Source organism: Cololabis saira, chromosome 10 (assembly GCF_033807715.1).
Source record: "Cololabis saira isolate AMF1-May2022 chromosome 10, fColSai1.1, whole genome shotgun sequence".
Taxonomy (NCBI): Eukaryota; Metazoa; Chordata; class Actinopteri; order Beloniformes; family Belonidae; genus Cololabis; species Cololabis saira.
In genome coordinates, this window is record NC_084596.1 from 29,868,410 (window position 1) to 29,891,830 (window position 23,421).

Here is a 23,421-nt window from a genome sequence, read left to right on the forward strand (position 1 = left end):
AAAAAGTTATAGTTCAAAAAAAGAAACTCAGAAGTGGACTTTTTCCCTTCTTCTTCTTCTTCCTCTTCTTTTTTTTTTTTTTTTTTTTAAAGGAGGACAGGCAAATGAGAAACATGTGGGGAAATGTGAGCTTGGACAGGATTCAAAAAACGCCTGGTTCCAGAGAGTCCCTTTGGAATTCTATTTTGGGTGCTTTATGTCTCCTCTATTTTTCCTGGTTAGACCCCCCTGTTTGTGTGCAGCAGTTATGTTGCCTTATGTAAGCCTGTAGATGTTTAGTAAATGAGTAGGTAAGTACAGTAAAATTGAATAAGCAGTGACAGATAAGAACACATTATACAGTCTTGTTTTATGGCGGGGCAGCGGTGGTGTAACACAATGTCTCAGAGTCTTGATAATGTGCTCCCCGAAATGCGGCTTAGAGAAGCAGCATGAAACCAGCGGCTGTAATGAGGATGCATTTGGCAGCCTTGCAAGGCTATATTAAGAGGGCTTACATGCTATAATGATGGGGAGAGGAGAAAATGGCTTAAGCGCAATGTTTAAAGGTTAACTCTGACAGTGGATTGTGTTTGTCCAGTTGCCTGGAAAAGCTGGCAGTAAGAGGCAAATATTTGTAACCTCTCTGAATTAATGGCTGTGATTTGCTGAGATTTGAAACTACAAATGCATCAAGCTCAACTTTCACACCTTCTCACAGGGACCCAGTTAGTTTTCAGTGACAAATGTAGATAGACAAGTTGTAGATATGCTGCATTCACTCTCAATAAACCAGCCTGTGAAACATTAGCAGATATTTAGTTTTAAATTCCTAACACGAAGCGTTTTAATTGCCATATGTTTGGCATTGCTGAGCTGCTTTTTGTTTGTATTGTCCCGTGACATGTTACCGAGGAAACCTATTCCTTTGTGGTGGAGTGACAACTACTGTTTGTCAGTTTATTCCACTGCAGAGTCAGTCAGTAAGGCGTGGGGAATGTGGGTGTGCCGATCAACCTGAGTAAAGCTACATGTTCAATGCCCTGGGCGGGACTCGGAGCCTGTTGCTACCTGCCTAAGTGCTCGTTCTTAAATTAAATCCAGAAAGCTGAAGCCCAGGTCTCCAGAAAGTGAGGAAAAACACACATATACACACACATGCATGCACAGTTGTGTTCATGTGTGTTGTTGTGGTTGGGGAGGGGGAGGGAGTTAACTGGGTGAAGAGTTTGAAGTGTCCCCACCCCCACCTGTGGATGAACAAAGCTACTCTGTGGTGCTTGTGGATCCAGGAGTGATCAGTGAACTGTGCTCTGACATGGGGGCTCACCGGGGGTCTTTGGGATCCAAAGCGTGCAGGCTGCTCATGAGGCACTGCACCTATCCAGTCAGGCCCAAAATACCAGGAATACGGTTACATATAGAAGTGTGTAATAAGCGTGGATATAACCCTTATAAACATAGACTCGTGCTTGCCCTTTGAGACTTCAGGAAAATTCCCAGTGAGTGTGTGATCAGCGCTCGCTTATCTTGGACGTGACATAAAAAGTTATTTCATGGGATGGAATTCCCTTTGCTCCTTTTTTACTGTGTCTATTTTGATATTTACTCCCTGTAAATTCCTGCCAACTGTATTTCATGTATCGACTTTATCATGCTGTTGGAAACTCCGGCTCCCCCAAAAGCCCATTCTTTTTTCTTTCATGTTTCTGTAAGCAGATGTGGATGTATGTCGTAGCACATAGTTATGTTCAAGACTCATTTATGGAAAGTTGGACGGATACTGATGGAGTGATAATCCTATTATTTTCTAAAGAGTACATCAAGAGACTGTGAGGAATTGAAATAAAAAAAAAACCCAAAACATTAACAGTTGGGGAAGGATTGGAGGGAAATCTATTAACAAGTGACTATAGCTTGTCTTTTAGTGTCTTCCAATACAAATCTCAGCTGGAGTACGTTGGGTTCTTTGTGATTATGGTTCACTACGGGAGCTGCATCCTGCTGCTTTGGAAGCAGTTTAACCCACAAGTCTCTGAAAACTGTTAAAAGTCTAAATTTGGATCTGTAACTTTATAGATCCTCTGAGGTTTGTATTCATTTCCATTCAGGGTTTATTGATTCCAGCAGCTGATTTTTGTTCAGTACTCAATTTTATTCACAAAGATAACTCTGTCGCGTCCCTGTATTTACTCAAAAGATTGAGAAAGCCGGCCCAGGATGTCCATCACAAGCCTTCTCAAAAACCTAATTAACTAAGCTTAGCCAATGCTGTCTGAACCAGAATGTCCAATTATTTCCTGGGAAGTGATCAATGTCCTGCAGACAACAACAACAGGCTCCGGCAGCTAAAAGTAGGGCAAACCATCCACTCCAAATTCAACTGGCCTGAAATGAATAATTTTGTACCTTTTTACTCTGCCGATTGTGTTTGTTGTTTTACCTTCAAAAATGCCCAAAAAAGCTTTGAAGCTGTTTTTTTTGTTTTTCTTTTAGAGCCGAGTCGGAGAAAGAGAAAAGCTTTTTTCTGGGTTGTGAGAATATTTTTTGGGAAAGTTGTGCAAAAAAAAGGAAGATGCACAGGATCATTTTGTCAGGACACACTTTGCAAAAGGCGGAATGTTGGTTGGCAAATCATCGAAGCAGATTGCCAGCCGAATTCTCACTCTGTAATTTCTGACAGTGGAAAAATCATTGGTTGGAAAGTAGGAGTGCGAGCTTAGACCTCAAGGTTGTCCTCTCTCATTCTGGAAACCACTTCAGACACAGTGCATGAAAAAAAATGTATGAATGTATGTGTGTGCACACACACACACTCAGCAGCAAGCATTTGCACAAATTTAAGATCACCCTGCATTTTCGTTTCTTGTGCAATGGAGTAAGATTCAGGACCACCGCGCTTCACTGTGCTCCGAGTGAATGGTCATTTTATCAGAGCGGACATGAGCAGTGAAGTGAAAAACCTGACAAACAAGCGGGCGACACGGCCCCCCCAGCCCCACCCCCCCGCAAACAAACACACACTGAGACAAAGGCCCTGGTGTCTTCGGTTGGCACATCAAATGCCGGGGCTCGGTTTCCCTAGGCATTCTGGGACACATCAATGCTCATATTTAAAGGATGTCGTAATACAGAGCACGTGCATGACAAAAAAAAAGTCCCTATAGTTTCCTCAACTTTTTTTAATGTTGTCTTTGAATCACGTGTGATGTTGTTGTGGTTCCTTGCATAGCATGTGTGGATTAACCTTTTTGTGAAAGTGTCCATCTTTTGCTTCTTTTCCTCTTTCGATATTACACTTTTATGTTTGTATTCACATCAAGTCTGAAAACTGGCACATTACAAGGTTTTTCGAAGTCAGATGTTTCCAAAAAACCACAGGAAATCCTTAAATGGATCAATGGCCTTGTGTGATATCATCTCCAGGAGGTCTGACCGAGTTTCCTCCACTTCAGATGTCTTTGCTCGTGTTCTGGCACGTCGAGCCCACACTGAGAGGGCGTCACTGGAGGTGTAGTGTTAAAAAACTATCCTGCTCCACACAATGCTTGGTGAAAGGCTCTTTCTGTTGGGGTTGCGCACTCCTTTCCCACAACAAATGAGACATCCGGAGTAGCAGGAGGCCCGTGGAGGTCAGAAATAAGTAAACATTTTAGCTGGGGACGCCTGTCGTAGGTGAAGGAATGGTTGGCTCAGGTATTTCCAGCTATGAGTCATTCTATGAGTCCTCTTATCATAGATCTCGGGACGAAAATGGAGATGTGTCTTAAAGCAACACTGCTTACATTACTGTTTATTCTGTCATTCCTTTGGTAGCACCGCCTGGGGCACAAAGGGAAACCACCGCCGCTGCAACAAACAAACAGGCTCACTGTAATGGCAGTGGATAGGTACTTTAATTGTTGTGGTTTAGACATGTGGAGGGGGCGGGGGTCACCTGGTGTTGAAAGTCTCGTTTCCTGGAGACACGGTGTCTACACTCCTGTACTGGAGATAGGAACTTCTTGGGGGGTTCAGATAGTGACAACGCCTTAATCCAAAGCAGGAGGGGTGGTCTTTGTTGTAATTGTTGTTATGACATAAAGTTATTTACTTTGCCTCTGTGGGAAATGGGCCCTGCCTGTGGAGTTGTCGCTGGTGTTTTTAGTTCTTTAGGTTTGTGTTGTCTTTTGTGGGGGCTCTTTCCCTCTGTCCCTTCTCAAAGCAGTATTATCTTGTCATCGTCTCAACTGCTAATGGAAATACAAACAAGTTAGATCAAGCTTAATAATAGGTGCTTTGTGAAAGAGATGAGTTAAATCTCTTTCAGAGACTGGGTTGTATGGATAACTTGTATCTAAATAGCCTGCACTTTGTGTTAACCACAGTTTCACAATTTCTTTCTCGTAAGTTGCCTGTTTAATATGTTGTTATGAGATAAACGAAGAAGAAGGGACACATATTTGTTATTGCAACTAAAGTTCTTCCCTGACTGGTATTTTTATTTTTAAGGGTACAATCATTTCTTCTGTTAAATTTTAATCCCACTTTTTCTGATTTTCGGGCCACAGAGACTTGCTGGAGCCTGTTCAGCTTTTGGAGAGTTCCCCATTTCAGTGCTTCACTTATTATTATTATTATTGTTATTGTTATTGTTATTATTATCATTATTGTTATTATTATTGTTATTCATCATCATCATCATCATCATCATCATCATCATCATCATCATCATCGTTTGATGTATTGGTATTGTTATTATCAATAATAATAATATAGAAATAGTATCTATTACTCTATAAACTATATTCACGCTTTCTGATCAGTCAGCTGGTACTTCTCCTGAAACAATGCCAAAAATGAACATACAGTACAGACCAAAAGTTTGGACACACTTTTCCATTTGTTTGAATGAGAATGTGTGTTCAAACGTTTGGTCAGTACTGTGTATGTGTGTGTGTGTGTGACCGCTCTCTAAATTCATCCTCGTGTGAAAGGCCAAAGTGGCTGCAGTCAAATACCAAACTTCTGAAACGGTAGTTCTTAAACCAGCGGGTGACATCACACGGGCTTTTGTTTTCCTCAAATAGTGATCAAATATTTTACTTGTGAAAGATAACATTCCTTTAACTGAGTTCTCTGTGTTTGGGGAACATGATCGGTCAGATTTTAGGTACGGAGCTTTGTTTGTGATCTTCCTTATATCCTGTTGATCTTGTTGTATTACATAGTTACGTCCAGACTTTCTCAAACCTTTTTTTCTTATCAGTGTTTTGACTGTGAAACATCTCCACCATGTTGTCAAGGACAGCAAACTCTGTCTTTCTTAGTTGGAATGCACTTTTTACGCTGGACTTTAGTCCAGCCAGCAGTTGGGGGGCTGCCTTTATTTGCCTCCGAGACTCAAATTCTGATCGAGTTTTCTTTTTATTCTGGCATAGATAGGGTACATTTATAAAATTGTTAAGATGCAGAGGCTTTGATGTCACCGCATTTATTAATTAATTACGGCAGCTCTGATGCTCTTCCTTTTCTTTTCATACCGATGAAATCCTCCTGGGGCATAAAACAATATAGTCCCTTTTCCTGACTGGTTCTTTTATTTCTTCAAACCTGGTATGTCATGGCTCTGCTGAGTCCAGAGGATTTAGGAACAATCACACTGGTGTGTGGCCAGGAAATGGAAAAGAAAAGAAGTCAAACAAAGGGTATATTTCTCAATGATCGATGGCTGAGTCGGTCAAAATGGTACACCACCTGATGAGCTTCATTATATATGAATGACAGCTGGAACATCTGTTAAAAACCTGCACACACGTGCCATAAACCACAGCTTTTATGCCAGTTATTCATTTGTTGTTGTGTTTTTTTTGTCTTTTTAGACTCTTTCGTCAACAGTCAGGAGTGGACATTGAGTCGATCCGTACCAGAGCTGAAAGTGGTGAGTAACTCACGTTTCTAACAGTCCTGATGCTAGAGCTGCTGTCCTTCCCATGGATCCATGTGTCTGTGGGAAAGCCTGCTATGTCCATGTAGCATCGGTTTTGCATTTTACATGAAAAGGGACCAGCTGAGAAACTGACTGGAATTGTCGCTGCCGCATGGTGATTTTTTCTTCTTTCTTTTTTCTAATCGGAAATTGTTGGCATGGAGATGCAGGATAGCTTGCAGCAGGACGCGAGATGAGTGACAGTTTTGGGCTAAATTGGTGACACATCCTGGGGTCTGATCCCCCCCCCTCCCCCCACTGAAGCACATACACACTCACATACCCACACTCATAGACTCACAGACACTGTCAAATGCACAACTAACATCCTCATATGGTTTCGTGTCTTCCATCCAAGATGACGAGCAGCTTTGAACAGCTTCACTTCACCGTTGTTCTAGCGAATATGACGGAGGGGGGTTGTCCCTGTAAGGTGTATTCACTGTGATTCTACAAAAAAGGACAACTTCAATGAAATGAAAAGAGGAGATTCACATTCATGAGCTCAAAGACAAACTCGCTTTTCTTTTTTTTGGCTTCAAACACTTCAAGCATGTCTGCTTCCTTTAGTGATTCTAAGGTGTTAATTGGAAGTTTTGACACAGTTTTTTTTTTTTTTTTTTTTAATGGTCAGGCAAGACTGAATTAAATGTTGCAAATAATGATAGTTTTAAGTAAATATTTCAAAAATTTTGATTCTAAGGTCACACAGAAGACTTCTTTTGTCACAAGTCTGAAAATCTGTAAAATATTATAAATATTGTTTCATCTTTTGCACAAAAAAAAAGAATATCAGGTTCACTGTTGCAGATAGAAAAACATCCTGCCCTCAAGACCTCACCTCGCCTTCCTTTCATGATTCTTACTTAACTTCTTAAATTTTCAGTGTTGTCCCCAATAACAGTCCTTCCATAAACATAAGTGTGAAACACTGCGTCTGCCAGAGTTGACGTTGATGAGCAAAATCGTCACTCGCCATTTTTTTCCATCTCTTGACAAATGGTGAAAAAAAAATTCCTTTTGAGGTCAGGTAAGCTTTAGCATGTGCAGTCTCTTTAATTAAAATAAATTGGCACAAGACCCCAGATAATGTACAAAATTGAATTTAGTTGAGGTCCCTGACTTTTCTGTTATAGTCAGGCCAGATATTGTTGCCTCCTCCATCAGTGTAAAAAGTCAGTTTTCTTTCCCGCTATGTATATATTATGTTTAACAAATATGGGGATCTAGTGGATCAGCTATCAAATTCCCAAAAGAAAAGTGTTAACTGGCTGATAACACAGGGCAGCCATGGCTTGTTGGATAGAGAGGGTTGTCCTCTAACTACAAGGTCACAGCAACGCACTGCTGCTGTATACAGAGAACCTATGTAACAGAAGTGCTGTACTGTTTGTGGGAATGAGTAAATTAGAAATGCAACGGAAAAGCTCTTTGTATAACCTAGAAAAAGTTAAAAGATGCTATGGACACATGAGACCATTTACCATAATGTCGAGTTGCCCTTTGCAGACGTAACTGAGCCAAGTTAAGCAGCAATTATCAGGAGAAGACTGTTAGTTTTGACTCTTTTGTCGGTCAGCATCTTATCAGGCATTGTGTTGGCGAACAAAGTTTTATCAGTGTTCCAGCTTAAATGAAAATAAAAATGAGCAGCTGTTTAGTCGAAAAATCCTGGACGAAAGGTCAGTGGCTTAAATGGGAGAGCAGGACATTTGTGTCTGCAACACTGAACACGAAAGCAGAGACACACAAATGCGGTGCAGCAGAGCGAATCTGTGCACGAGAACCGACTTTTTGAGTGTGATAACGGAATAAAAGCTGAGTGGGAAAACAATAGCTGCTCTCAGACTCCAAAAATGTCCATGATTAACAATAGTTATATAACTGCTTAACTAATTGATAAGAGCAGATTCATGTGAGGAAAAAAAACCTCCAATACATCTGCTGCAGTCAGCTTTAAAGCTGATACTATGGTCAAACCATACTTTATAGCTTTCTTTGACCATCGATTCCACTCAGACCTAATTATCTATAGAAGAAAAGAAAAAAAAAAAGAGTAAATGTTTTGTAGACGCTGCATTTTGTTTTCATGAAGCCTTTAAACCAGCAGGTCACAAAGCCGAACATTTAAAACAGCAGGAGCATCACTTCTGTGGCATATTCAAAGTGAATTCTTGTTGACTCAAAGCTTTTACTGCACACAGCCCCCAATTTATGCAGACTTTGCGCTTATTCAGATGTTGCGTTGCTTAGGTGCCTCATATTGCATATAAGTTTCCGTTTTAAAGAGGGGAGTTTCGAACAGATCCTCTCTCTTGTGCATGACGCTTCCCTGTAATTAGAGCCTTACCTGGCTTTAACCCCCGTTAATGACGTGACGAAAAAGGGGGATGACAGCAGGCAGAGCAGTGGGTGGAGATGATGTGCAACATCGCCTTTGTTCTCCCCAAACGTGCAGGCCACCCTCTCTGCCGTGCATCGCCCTGGAGGCACCGGGGCGAGGTCTGGTGCAGACACCAGGGAGTGGAGCCCAACACTCACTGTACACACACTGCTGTATGTTGGAGTGTTTCAAGCTCTCATGGGCGTGATCAAACAAGCCCCTTGTTTTTAACTGGCATGTTCTTGGAACTGTAGTTTCTTTTACGGCACTCTGTTCTTAACACAGATCCAAACATAGAAGGTGGGTCAAATGCCCTCCGGGAAACTTCTTTTGGTTTCAACTAAAGTCATTGCAGGATACTATAATAATAATAATAATAATAATAATAATAATAATAATAATAACAAAAGCAACAATAATAATACTAATAATAATTCAATTTAATTTTATTTATATAGTGTCTATTACAACAGAAGTTGTTTCTAAGTGCTTTCCAGAGACCAGAACATAACCCCAGAGCAATTATTACATAAACATAACGTAAACAATGGCAGGTTAAAAAAAATCCCCTAGTGGGAGAAAAGCCAAACAGTGGCAAAGAAAAACTCCCCTTTAGGAGGGAGGAAACCTTGAGCAGGACCTGGCTCATAAGGGGGGACCATGCTGCCGGAGGCCAGCTGGGCAGAGCAGGGAAAGAGAGAACAGATAGAGAGAATAAGGACCAGAGAAAGGAGAGACACAAAAAAGAAACAGAAAAAAAAAGAAAATCCCTTCACGGTCGGCTGCTGCAGGAAAAGTCTTCTGCAGTCCATAATAATGATAATGATAATAATAATAAAGAGATTATAATTTGTGGGTCTCATCCAAATCTTCAGGGTGTTAAATATCTTTCTGTGCATGTAAAAAGTCTCTATAGTCACAAAGCCTACAGGAAAGATAATTTATTGTCTGCGGGAGAAAAGAATTATCTGAAAAAATATCTGCACAATGCCTTCCTAATAGAGCGGTTCAGTCTGTCTGCAGTTTCCCACCAATCAGGTTGGATTTTTTTGGGAGGAAAATCTTTAAAGAGTTAGGTGACACACTCAAATATATTAATTTAAAGCTTAAAATGACCATAATATTGTCTGTACAGAAAATAAATAAGTTTGTAATTAATGTTTAACATATATTCATCTATTTTAGAAACATGTGTAGAATCCTATTTACAAATTCATAACATATAACACAGTAAAGACAACTTGTGTTACCATTTTATGGTCAAAAAAGGTACTGATTAGGACATTTGTTTTGCTCTTCAGCTCATTTGTTTTCACAGACACAACAGTTACAGGAAGGTGGGGACTTTATTTATTTATTTCTTCTTGTTTGCCCTGCAGCTTCTCAGGATGTGGACTTCTGGACAGGCACCACTATTAATGCATTTGTTTTAAACCAATGTAACCCACAATGTCAGCCTTTGATTTAGCATTTTGACTTTATGGAAAAGCTGTTGTCTAGAATTATCTCGGAAATTTTAGCGATTTGTATCATTTAAAGATATTTGTACCAAAAAGATTTAACGCTCGATGGCCAAACAGAAGCTTTTCAGATGAAATGAGTTGAGGAAATGTCTTCATTTCATGTTTCACACAGTCTTGGCACAAGGTTTCATTGTTTATTTTGGCATTGGAAAGAATAATTTGGCATGAAATGATCAGCAAAAGGTGAAATGCTCTGAGAGAAGGGGAGAAAGCTTTTTTTTCCATTGTTTGTTTGCATTCCAGGCTGGCGTGCTGCTCCTTTACAGACACATGCCGTATTTGTAATGACCGCGGCACTTTTCTCTGATTTTTGCAGGGCATCGTGGGAAATCTGTCCAGTGGGAAGTCTGCCTTGGTGCATCGATACTTGACAGGCACATATGTGCAGGAGGAGTCTCCTGAAGGTAAGAGTCTGCTGAAGGAGGTGAAGGTCAGGCTGGGATTAACATATTTGACGGATAAAAATAAGACAAAATCCTGAATAATGCATTGTGAAAATTTTCTAAATAATTCATAATATTTATTATTGCCCTTATGATCTTAATGCCTGTTAATTATACAATAGACTGGCAGACCCTTTAGAGTTTCCTAAACATCTGCAGATATACCACTTTAAGCATCATATTTACATTTGAGCTCTAAAAGTAGGTAACAAAGCAGCACTTTTAGGAAATGAGAAAAAAATACTACACATTGTGATTTAGTTTCTCATTTTTATGGAATAAGCATAAGAGATTTCTGATAGTTGTTTTAGTGATAGTGTTTTGAGAACAGACAAGACCAGTTTTTGTTCAAATGAGCAACACCATGTTTGGAGAAATTAAAGCCTTTGCATTCCCAGAATAAGACCATGATCTGATCACTGTAACATGGCGGTGGTGTAATGGTTTGGCCCTGTTTTGCTTCTTTCTAAGACAGAACAATTCAAGTTCAACGACACAATAATGACTTCAGAATGAAATGAGCAAATTCTAAAGAAAACTGTCAGAACAAATGTCCCAAAAACAAGACGTTTCCTTGAAAAAAAAGTGAGTCGCATAGCGAGAGGCCAACCAGAAAGTACCTTGGAATAGTGGCTGGAAAAAAAGAATGAAGTGAATGTCCTGACCTTAATGCAGCAGAAGTGTTGCAGCTGAAGCGAGCAGCCCACGTGAAGAAACCCACCACGAGCAAAATTTAAGCTGCTCTGTTGAACGAGAAAAGGTTAAAATTCCTCCAAGCTGATGAGCAAGATCAATCAATAATTACAGAAAAACAACTGGCGCAGTGATTCCTGTACAAGATGTCCATGCCGGAAACCGAAAAGCAACATTTTAATTGGATTATCTTCCTCGGTAACATATTAGTTCTCTTCATTAGCCTGTTTGTAATAATGTGTAAATATTTGAATTCATAACTTTGCAGAAAAGTCTGCTCTTTATCGGCTCCAGATTGTTCAAAAGGCTGCAGCAAGGCTTTACACAGGGGCTTCTGGGACAGCTCACACGTCACTCCTTTTTACCTTCATTTCATTGGCTACCAGTCACATTTAGACTTGATTTTAAAATATTTGTTACACTTAGTGTTATATGTTAATGAAAACACTTATTTAGGCAGGATTTTATAGCGTTTTTATTGTAATTTATTCATTTTATCACAGCATTTTGTATTTATTGTATGTTTCTTAACTATGCTTCTATTTTTATCCGTATTGCTGCCCTTTTGTGAATCAAAATCAAAAGTTCTGTATAAACAAAGTTTATTTACTTACTTACTAGAAATGTAAACGAGCCCTCCAAGCACCAACGTTGGGTTATTGCTGCTTTGTGAATACCTTTTGCTTTTTAGCATCCCATAAATAATTTTTAGTTATTAATATTTGCTCAATAGCAGTCTTTGTCTCAGAATTGTCGTGGTTGAATCACACGGGCATTCAGGGTGTTACATTAATCTTCTTTATTTTTCCACCAGAAAAAAAGAAAAGTCAAGATTGCTGACTCACAGCTTGACTCTGCACAGAGTGATAACCGTATTAGGAAATGAGTAATGTTTTTGTATGAAGTTGGGCTCCTGTCAAAGACATTTTTATAATAATTTTGTCAAAGAATATTTAAAATGTGACTTTTCTGAGCGTCTGGTGCCAAGATTGACTGTTGGCTTGGTTCAGTTGAGAAATTGGCTTTATTTCTCTTCACTAAAGCTGATGAGATCATGACAAAGCATAACATTTCCAGTAAATGAACCTAATGATGACTCATCACTGTTAAAACACGAAGGTGAAGCTCAAATCTTTCATCACATTTCTGAGGAGTTTCTGAAGTTGCAGTCTTTGTGTCAAATTGAGATCTTAAACCAAAGTCCCTCAAAGCCCTTTCACAACCAGTGTGTTGAACCAAGTTAATCAAATAATACATGCCAATTAATATAATTTGTTCAGAGTCTTGACCAACAGAATAAGCATGTATCAAGAAATAAAATCAACTAAAATGTATGTATGAAAAAAAAGACTTAGAAGTACTTAAAGCCAAGTCCTGTTCTTTGATTTTACATTTAAATGCATGAAAGTTGTTCCACATACTGGTATGTTGACTTTAATGAAATAAAGACTCATCGTCGTGTGTTTTAGTTCCCACTTGGAGGGTTCTTGTGATAAACATGGTGAACAGTCAGAACCAGTAAAGCAAAAAAAAAAAAGCTTAATCCCTCTAAAAGAGATGGTAACTCACACGGAGCCATTCAATTTAGTTTAATCTGAGCCCTCTTTCTGTCAGTTAACGTTCCTGCTGCATTTTGAAGGTCTATCTAAGAAAAACAATCATAACAAATATGTTCCTGAAAGGTGCGTCCTTGAAAAATCTGGCAACATGTTGGCAAACTCGGAGTTAACTGCTGATCTTTCATGGGTTTGCAGTGTTTTGCTTTAGTGTAATTATAGTGTGGATGAGACATGAAGCGCATAATTAGTTTCTGGCATTTGGCTGCACCAAGGGAGAAAAAAAAATCCACATAGTTTAATTAGTCCTTGAGAAATCAATAGTGGAAATGCTGGAAAAAAACCACAGTGGGTTTTTTTTTTTTTTTGCTCTAATCATGGAAACATGTCGGTTCAGATGTGCCTGCGTGTTCTTTTATACAGCGGTGACTCGCTGTGATGCAACACGCCTGTGTCATGACCGGTAGCTGCTCAGGCTCGCTGTTCCTCACATGCCCCGCCGCTGACTTTACTCCAGTTCGAGTATTTACATCGCAGAAGGGGCGTCCAGCAAAGGAAGACTCAGCTGTGGCTTTTTTTTCTTCAGTATTTATTTTTTATTTTTTTTGTTCCTGGGCTTTTGCAATGATATCTGAAAGAAGGTACTGGAGTTTGTTGCTATGGCAACACCGGATGGAGCTCTGTCGGATTGTGGCTCTGTGTCAAGGTCTAAGCCTCCGTGTAAAGCAGACTATGCTTACTCTGTGTTAACCAAGCCTACAAACTATCCATCCTTCTGTGTGCAAGGGTGTTAGTCAAATGTTTTTTTTAATTCAAAGTTGAGCTTGAACAACGAATCAAACGACAGCAGCTAATGACCTGGCTGTCGTAAGTCTCCCTCGTCTATTCCCAGCCCTGGCTTTCTCCTCAGATGTCTTGTGTTGCTTCAGCTCTAAATAAAGACAACAGCTTCCTGGATGATTATGTAATGGAAAATCGTTACTTCCAATTTCTTCTCTGTTTTTGTTTTTTTCTCACCAGAACCATATAGTGTCAACGCCTTGCTGGTTTCTTTTTGCCTTCTAATCTTTTCTGCCGTAGGTACATGCGTGCTGCCAGCCTCTGAACAAACTCTGTGCTCTGATACATCTCTGGCTTTCTGCATCGGTCTGATCCCACTGTGTAACAGAAATCCTCCTCATCTTCTCAAACAAGATTCAAACATGCATATGCATAGTCTTTCATTCCTTTGTCTGAAAAGCTCCAAAGCTCTGTGACTTCAGCGAAATAAATAAAGAAACAAGGAGCTGGCTGGTGTTTCATCGACCTCTCCCTCTCTCTCTGTTACACAATCGGCATCAAAGCACGGCTCCGGAGCCATTGCAAGAAGCTGGGAGAATCCCCTATTTGCCAAGTGGGCTAAAGTGGACTTAACAGCGTGGAAGTATGGCTCAAGTGGATATCTATCGCTTGCTGACACAGGAAATACTGTCTGCCAATTAAAAATTACAGCCCCCAGCTACTGCATGGCCGGTAGTTCCCCTCTGTGATGTGTGATCTTTATTTCTTAGTAGATTATTTGAGCAGCAAGCTCTCCCAACGCTGTTCTCCGATCATTCGAAATTCCAAAGCAAGTGTAAAACATGCACTTTTATTCTATGTGCACATCTGCTATACACAGCATCATCCTTTTTTCGGACATATTTAATAATCACTCCAAGAGCTTTTAAGGGGTTTGAATTATTCAGTACTGTCAAATTGCTTTCAGCGTAATTTCGTATTCATAAAGCTGTGCTTTCATTCCCTGGGACATCTCTGACTTCACAACTTTCTCATTTGAATGTTTTTAATCTCTACAGGATCGCAAAACCATTCAAATGATATGCAAAATCTAATTTGCTGTATGGTTTTACCATTGGTCCCCCCTTTATCTGCAGCAGGCTTTGCTAGTGGCAAAGAAAATGCATTTTATATGAAAAAAGATGGAAAAGGGCAGAGAACCTCAAGGCTGCATGGAAACCGGGTGTTCACTCCCGTCTAGTATCCTGTGGACGTTACATGACCTGAAGTAAAGCACCTCAGAATAAAGTATATTACCAGTTTTATCTCTCACTGCTTCTTTTTTTTTTTCTTCCATACTTCAATTTTCATAGTTAAGAAAAAGAACAGAGGTTCCTGCTCTCTTACAGTTTCATTACACGCAGGAAGCTATTTTGAAGAAAACAAACCAAACCTGGTGTTGCTCATGCATTAAAGCAGTGTGGGTTGAATTAGCAGTTTTACGGCCTCTGTGAAGTGAAAGTTTGGCCTTTACGTGACACGTGGCAGAGCAGTGATAGCGACATGTCGCCGGCTCCTTGGGCAACTATGCTCTAGACGTGGTAAATGGCAATTTGTCGCCCACATAATTGGCTCCACAGAGACCTGGTTTCCTGTCGCCACACGATCGCTGCAGCTATGCGTTCAAGAGGTCGAAATTGAGAAACTGCACTTAAATGTAGAAATCTGCCCAAACTGATATGAGCCATACTGACCTCTGCTTTGATATTACATTTTGGTTTGCTTGGCTATTACTTATATTTTTCTGATTTGATCCCAAAAAATGATTTAAAAAATGATTTTTCAATATGGTCTCAATGATGTTTCTCCCTCAGGTGGACGTTTCAAAAAAGAAATAGTGGTGGATGGACAGAGCTATCTACTTCTGATCAGAGATGAAGGGGGGCCTCCAGAATTGCAGGTAAGAGATGTGGAATTTTTTTAAATGTCTTTTTAAAATAAACTCCATCTGTTGGAAGTGTGACAGCACCCTGCGGTTGACCTTCCGAAAGAAACACAAAACACGAGTAGGCCCGGCCAAAAATCATTTAGTGGTCAAAAGGGCAACATTCACTCATTCTATTTTTATCTGAAGTTCGAAGAGAACTGAGAAATGATTTTGTCTCACTCACATACTGGGAATTAAAAAACTGATGTTGCTTAATAGTTTGTGGGCTTTTCTTTTGATGAGCCATGGTGTGCATTTTGAGCATCCCTCCCTTAGTTTCTCAAGACTAAAGGGGATGAGCGAGAGCCCACTTTGGTCCCGATCGGTGCCGCATGACTCTGAATGCATCCACAAAATCATTGACAAAGTGAAAAGCATCAGCAGAAAAGAGCACGGGGCAACTACTGTTTACTGGTACACGTACAGTACTGGCTGACTCATGCGTTCACAGTTAAAGCTCAGGATTAACTGCTACCTCCACATATATTTCCCTTGGTGATATTCCAGAAGTTTTATGAGGGAGTGTCTGGCGTTGATTCCTGTTGATCAGGACAGGTTGATCTGAAGTTCTGAAGAGCAAGAACAAACACAGTCCACAGTATGATAACTCGAGTCTGGGCTCTCATTTTAGATCTTACTTAATGTAAGCAATGTAATAAAGCAATGTTAGTTACTAAAATTTGAAACAGTTGAGAATCAAACCAATGATTGGGTGCATAACGCCACCTAATTTACTGGAGTGACTCACATCAGAGCTTTAAATGTGTCATTTAAATGTTGTTGTTTTAAGTTATCTCCTCTGTTTGAATCCTGTTTCTATTTAAAAAGACAAAAGTAACCCTTGTGGCACCTTCTCATGTTCTTGTATCATACCCACAATCCCTTGTCACTCCCATTCGGTCCAGTTTCACCCCTCATCTTATCATCTCCAAATGTACTTCCCTCTACAGAAAACAGTACAAAAATCACATCTATTTATATTTTGCCATGAAATAAAAGGTTGATATTTATCTTGTTTGTGCACGTCCTAATCTTCATAAAACAAAAACAAAAAACAAACCGAAAGGCAGAATTAACTAAAACTAGCTTTAAATACGGTACATCTTTCTTAAACTGCGTTGCTAATAGGAAGGGTAAAGGTTTAACTTTACCTTTCCCATCAGTTTGTAATTTGCATGGACTTGAGATAGAGATGAACTCTACCACAAACAAGCAAGGCCAAAGTTCATTTTAAAGTAACTGTAAAATGAGATGCATAAAAATGTCTTTCTTTCCCCCTTCCCTAAACTGCAGTTGATGCATTCCACATAGCGATCACCGAGTGGACCGAGGGATAGACCCCTGAGAAAACACTAATGAAAATCAGATCAAAAGGGCAAAATGATAAATATTAATAGAAAGTTGCAAGTTAATAATCCAAAAGGGAGCCTTAATTTACTAAACACATGACATTAAAAATGAGCATACATTCGGCTGAAGTGATAAATAAAGAAACGGGTCATCCGAATGGTCGGGGTGGACATGGAGCTCCCTCACTCAGAGCAGGCTGGGAAGTATTTGCAAGAAGTCTGGAGTGAAAGCTGCAGACATTTGCTTTCTCATTGCCACCCTGCAGGAAACACCTCTAGAAAATATCTGCACCGCAGTTGATCCGGAGTACAGCTCAGTGAACATCGTACTGTAATAAAAAATAATAATTCAACCATCAACCATTGCCAAGGTCACAAGTGAGAGAGGATTATTTCTGCTTAAACCTTTACAGAAATTAACAGAAATTAAATGGAGATTTGGCACACTCCTCCAGCAAAATTGGCAAAAAACATAAAATAGAATGAGAGTGTAGAACCCATTACACACATGTATAGTTATATTGCTTTGATACATTTGTTATATCAGCGTTGTGTAGCTTATTTTCATGAGTCCCAAACAGGCCAGCCACACCGACCTTTTATAGTAAACATTTATATGAACAAAAAAGCTAAATATCTGCCCACTGAGTCATTAACTTTCTCCTGGATATACAATCACTGACATTTTCTCTGCTTAAAGTGGATCATTAATCTAAAAAGATATCAAGAAGGATTTGAAAAAATTCAAAAGTTATAATCAAATTCAAGCGACAAAGTCTAAATTCCCCACGTTTAATAGTGCCTGTAAAATTGCTATGTGAGTTTAGCTAGCAGCTCTTTCAGCAGCTACTCATGCCTGGCCTGGCAGAGCCCTGATTTACACTTCCACTGCACGCAGTGAGATAAAGGAATAGAGAAGAGTTTGGCTCATTTGTCAGCTGCATGTGTAATTAGTGGCATAATTAAAGGTCTCCATTATGTTCCCACTCACAATTGTGGCTCGGAGGCTTGATTTGCCATGCACTCCATGTTGGAGTCTTGGCCAGTGTGATGGCTGAATGAAAAAGAGTACGACACAGGGAAATAGCCACACATTGTCACTCTTACCATTACTCTAAGTTATGCTGAACTTTTTCAAACAGAGGCTGACGATTTCTTCCATCCTTTCTTTTTTTGGTTTAAACTGGTAATTCAGCATCTGCGTTAAATGAGTAATTGTTTTTTTTTTTGCTTTTTTTTTAGCAATTTCAGATACTTTGCCTCAAAACTATCCTAACATTGTATTGTGGCTGTTACAACACTGCCCCCTTTTGGTTGAAAATCTGAAGTACAGGGAGGAGACAGACGTGATGTGTAAAAATAATTAAAAACACTTAATCCCTATGAACCATGGACTGTATTTCTTTGTCTGTTTATTTTTTATTCATTTCATTATTTTTTCATGATACATAATTTCCTGCAGTTGTGTTATAAATCAGCCTAGATATATTAATGTCTCTTGTTTTCCCTTAAAAGGTTAATATTAAAATTACATATTTCTTTCTTACCCCTTTATCTCTACATCTACATATGTCTGCACCACAAAAATCTTAGTTTTCGTACTTGTCTGAATACAACAAAACACATTTAACTTGTGATGTGATGTCTCATTTAAAAATAGAGAAAAGAAATGAAGCCCCTTTTAAAATTAAAATCTTCCACAAAAGCTTCAGTTTCTGAACTAATTACCAACATGGAAGAAAAGAAAGGCTTTCATGTGCAAATTACATTTTACGGTTATATTTTTACACTTTACCGGTAATTTTGCTTATCAATATTTTTTTTTTAAATGGTTTATGTGAATTTTTGAAAATGTTGATTTAGTGTATGCATTGCTCCAGGTTAAAAGATAAAGGCTCATAAATGTCTCATAGGGCCAGGTGTGGATCAGTGGATCTAATGCTTGATTAATGTGATTATTGTTGAGGCAACAATGAGATGACTAACGTCTCACTGTGCTTCAAGAAACTATGTTTGTTCTGTCATCAGTTCGCTGCCTGGGTGGATGCTGTGGTTTTCGTCTTTAGCCTGGAGGATGAGATCAGCTTTCAAACGGTCTACAATTACTTCTTGCGCCTATCCAGCTACAGAAACACAGCTGAGGTGCCCATGGTCCTCGTTGGAACACAAGGTGTTTACTTGACTTCTGACACACACACACACACACACACACACACACACACACACACACACACACACACACACACACACACACACACACACACACACGCATAATTGTTTTGTTCACCACTGTATTTGTTTTCCATGTTGTAAGCTCTCCTTGTTTCTGCTCTGCCTTACACTCTCATTTGAATTCTTTCCTCTCACTCTGGTCCGTTAGATGCCATCAGTGCTGCCAACCCCAGAGTGATTGATGACTCTCGGGCCAGAAAGTTGTCAAATGACCTGAAGCGCTGCACATACTACGAGACCTGCTCCACCTATGGGCTGAATGTGGAGAGAGTCTTCCAGGATGGTGAGAGGGAACATTTGCAGGAGTGCAGATGGGTTGGACTGGAAGTCTACGATCTAACGTTAATGATGCTGCAGGGTGCAGCAGGCCTAAATGCAAGCGCCAAAGCTCTACTTATATGTAATTGTATAGAATGATTATAATTAGTCAATTTAGAAACTGGAATAACCTGGTTTCAGTTTTTCAAATGTCATAATAAGAGAATCAAAAATTGAGTTGCAGATTCAAGATCAATAACAGAACATTTAATCTGATATAAAGGTGGAATGAAAGTGAAAATATTGTCAGAATCTAACTCAAAACTTGAATATATCTCCATTTTTTCCCCCAACCGTAAGCCTAAGGTGCTCACATTTCATCTTTTATACAAGCTCAGATATGACAAGTAAGTAGAGATCATCTAAATAAAATTAAATCAACAAATCCATGGAAATAACAAATCAATCTTTATCTGTATAGCACTCTTCAACTTGGTGGTTTAAATCAAATCAAAAAGTAGACTGAAAATTCAATTCAATTCAATTTTATTTGTATAGCGTCTATTACAACAGAAGTTTTCTCTAGGCGCTTTCCAGAGACCCAGAACATAAACCCCGAGCAATTATTACATAAACATAACATAAACAATGGCAGGTAAAAACTCCCCTAGTGGGAGAAAAAAATCATAAAATCTAGGAAATAAAAAAAAAATCCAATAAATATAAAAGAGTAAAAATAAAAGAATGATAACTAACAACTAATATAACACTGGTTTTAGTTTTTACATATATATTAATTGTTTTACGTTCCATTAAACATAATTGACAGCACTGCAGTTTTGAAAAGTGGCAATTAACTCATGATTTAGATGTATTAAACTGTCCACGGAGCTGCTTATAAATGGTAATATACAACGTCTTTTAAAAGTTTCTGTAAAACTGAGTCCCAGAATTCATAATTAAAATCTTGAAACTGCTGTTTAAGAACTCGGTTCTTCAGGGCGTTATCCCCGAAGGCTGCAGCTCCTTTGAAAGTCTGTCATCCTTTTAGAGAATATCTGAATGTGTAACGCAGTGCTTCGCTGCGCATTTCAGTCGCTGTTGATTCACAGGCGTGTTTTTATCCGTCGCTGCTTTAATTGCTACCTTAAGCCCAATTTGAAATAATTAAAAGGGTGCTGGCTGTCAGGAGAAGTCGATCTGCATCGCTGTTGTCGTCTCCCTGTGTTTGCTGTGGTGCAGCAGGCAGCCGGGCGTTATGGTCCCAGCTGTCGGAGCAATTTCCGATCATCTCTCTTCCCCTCAATGCTAATTCACGTCACACAGACGCGAACATGGCCTCCCTCCTCCTCCCCGCTCCCCTGCTCCACACAGTCGAGCGTGCTGTGAATTAAATGATGGGTTGCACCTACTGCATAGCAAAGCAGGCGGTTCACATGGTTACAATATTCTCATTTGGCTGAGCTCACACTGTTGGAAGAAGAGAAAACACAAAAATGCATGCATCATTTTACATTATTACGTTTCCTGGAAATAGCGTTACCTTTATTTTCCCAGGAGATATGATGAGCTGTGCCTTCCTTATTACCTTAATGGAAAACAAACGGCCCGAGGTGGTTCCACTAATGTGTGTTGTTGGAGTGTATCTTTGAAGAAAAAACAAGTCATAGTTTTTAGTTTTTTTTTTTTCATTTTTGCTTTAATCACTTTGATAAGTATCGAGTGAAGTGTCCTAATATCAGGATTTAATCCAGATGTAGTAACACCGTTCCTAACAAGAGCGACAGTGCTGATGTGAGGTTGCAGTTGTTAGTTTTTACAACATCTCATCCACTCTGGATCCTGCAAGAGACAAGTAAGAAACTGGGCACAAGAACCAGAAAAAGAGCGTTTAAAGGGGTGCAGCCGTATTGAGTCCCCTTTAATAGTCTAAAAATGTTAGATATCAGGATTCCACAGTTATTTTTAGTACGTTTGTGTCTTCAAAAGAAAACAATGTATATTGACGAATTCCTCCATGGCCTGTCTCCTTGCCTGCCATCCCCAAAGAAGTGATCCAGCCAGATGAAAAGAAAGAAAATGATTTGATATTTCAAACTATTTGATCAAATAAGTTCTTTAAATTGTGATTTTACCAAACAGTGACAATTCCTGAAGCTCAATTCCTTCTGTAATGCCTTTGACAGTTTTTGCTTGCTTAAAGGCTTTATTTCCTTTCAGTCCGGATATTTACAGATATAAAGTTCTGGGTGCTTTATCATGCTTGTGGTGCATCCTACCACGGGGCGGAAAAAGTGACCAGAATGCAAATTCATAGATCATTTCATAATTCATCTTTTCTTCTCACTTGAGGGAGGGGCTTCTTTATTTTGGGATGTTAATGTCAGTATGGCCAAAAATGCATAAATTGCTCCAGAATGGCTCCAGCGATGGAGACAGTTGTTTTCTTCAGAGTAAATGTACGTGTATCTCTGTTGAACTGATTTTTATCAAGTGTTTTTGTGTTTACTGATCGATGGCAACAAAATAACTTCAGCTAACAAAAGGATTTCCATTCTATGTAGCTGCTACTTCTCTTTTTACTTAGAAAGTGGCTTAGGTGCAGTATCTTGATCAAGATGTTAAGCTCAAACAAAATGACTTGCACAGCTCTGTGCACAGACAGTGGCAAAAGGTTGTTTTTTTTATCCACTTGTAACACAACTAAGTACAACTTCCCCCAAAAGTTTCCTGTCGGAGCTTTAACCTTCATTTTCATTTCCTGCCTCTTTGTTATGTTTGCGGCTTCATCTTTCTAATCGCTAATTGTTTTTTCCTAATGCTAATTACTCAAAAGAAAGAATAAAGCATTTTTGCTCTGTATGGCACTGTTGATAGGATCCTTTCATGCCAGATTTGTTTGTTGATCTGTAAGTCCATACCTTGAAGACTAAAACTAAGACAAAAAAAAAAACTAAAACTAACCAATTTTTCTAAACTAAAACTACTTATGTGCTTGTTCATCTTACTAAAACTAAACTGAAATAATCAAACAATCTGAAAAATGGAATAATTCAAAACTATTATAACCCTGGTCTGGACACATTCTGCCCATAGTGTTGCCAGGCACTTACAATAATAATAAAACCCTCAAACGTTTGCACTTTTACTATAAAGTTTGGTGTTTGCTTGAGGTTACTTTCTGCTCTGCTGCGCTGACTTTCTTTGTGGATTTAAAATAAAAATGATTGAAAACTGCAGTTAATGGATGTTGTAACTCTAGTGTCAATATACACACCGGGAGCTGGTAAATATTGAACAGTCTCTTTAACTGAAATCACTGCAACACAGACAGAAGGAAGATAGCCACGGAGGTGGTGTGTGTGTGTGTGAATATTGAACCTACGGGTTTGCGAACGGGTTCACGGATCCATAAAAATGAGAAAATGGAACATCAATAACTACTTACTTGGGTTAAAAGCAAACCTGATACAATTATGGTCTGTCACATGTTGTATATTCTCTAAACAGAGCTTTTTATGATCACATTGTAGCAGATGAGGATGCTCACATCTCAGATAATAGTGAAAGAAGAAATAGAACGATAGAGTAGAGCGGCGTCACTTAAAATGTACAGAAATATATGCAAAGTATGATTCATGATGTTCTGATCTCAGTGCATGAATTCCCAGTCTACAGTCTGTTACCGTGTGTTTGTCTCCAGTTGCCCAGAAGGTTGTGGCCATGAGGAAAAAGCAGCAGCTCTCCATTGGTCCATGCAAATCCCTCCCCAACTCTCCCAGCCACTCATCAGTCCCCGCTGCCTCCATCCCCTCCGTTCACATGAACCAGGTAAGATCCAGTCACACAGCATAAATTCCACTCTCTTTTATTTATCAAATACTCTTGTCTTCATGTAATTATGTAAAAGAAAATAAATGAAAAAAAAAGCCTCCAGTTTATGTAATCGCTCTCATAATGATTGCTCACCTTTCAAGTGTGGGAAATCATGTCCACATCCCATCGTCCTCAACTGACCTGCTCTCATTCCTTGTTCTCTGCAATCCCCCTATTCTTCTCTCGTCCTCCCTTCCCTCCTCTGCTTCTGTCTGTTCCTCTTAATCTTTCTCATTCCCCAGGCAGCCAACGGTGGGGGCGCATTCAGTGACTACTCCTCCTCCGTTCCCTCCACCCCCAGCATAAGTCAGCGGGAGATGCGCATTGAGACCATTGCTGCCTCCAACACGCCCACGCCCATCCGCAAGCAGTCGAAGCGCCGCTCCAACATTTTCACAGTAAGTATGCGACAGCT

At 39.5% G+C, this 23,421-nt stretch overlaps 1 protein-coding gene across 3 annotated transcripts in view; it reads left to right on the top strand.

Moving 5' to 3' along the window:
* The window catches only part of agap3 (ArfGAP with GTPase domain, ankyrin repeat and PH domain 3), a 142,766-nt gene that overhangs the window by 55,373 nt on the left and 63,972 nt on the right, over positions 1 to 23,421 (top strand). For all 3 annotated transcript variants that reach the window (XM_061732485.1, XM_061732487.1, XM_061732484.1), the window contains exons 2-8: positions 5,841 to 5,899; positions 10,170 to 10,257; positions 15,179 to 15,264; positions 18,669 to 18,810; positions 19,021 to 19,155; positions 22,834 to 22,961; positions 23,249 to 23,404. In XM_061732485.1, coding sequence (XP_061588469.1) covers positions 5,841 to 5,899; positions 10,170 to 10,257; positions 15,179 to 15,264; positions 18,669 to 18,810; positions 19,021 to 19,155; positions 22,834 to 22,961; positions 23,249 to 23,404 — 794 coding nt within the window. The remainder of the gene's footprint in view (positions 1 to 5,840; positions 5,900 to 10,169; positions 10,258 to 15,178; positions 15,265 to 18,668; positions 18,811 to 19,020; positions 19,156 to 22,833; positions 22,962 to 23,248; positions 23,405 to 23,421) is intronic.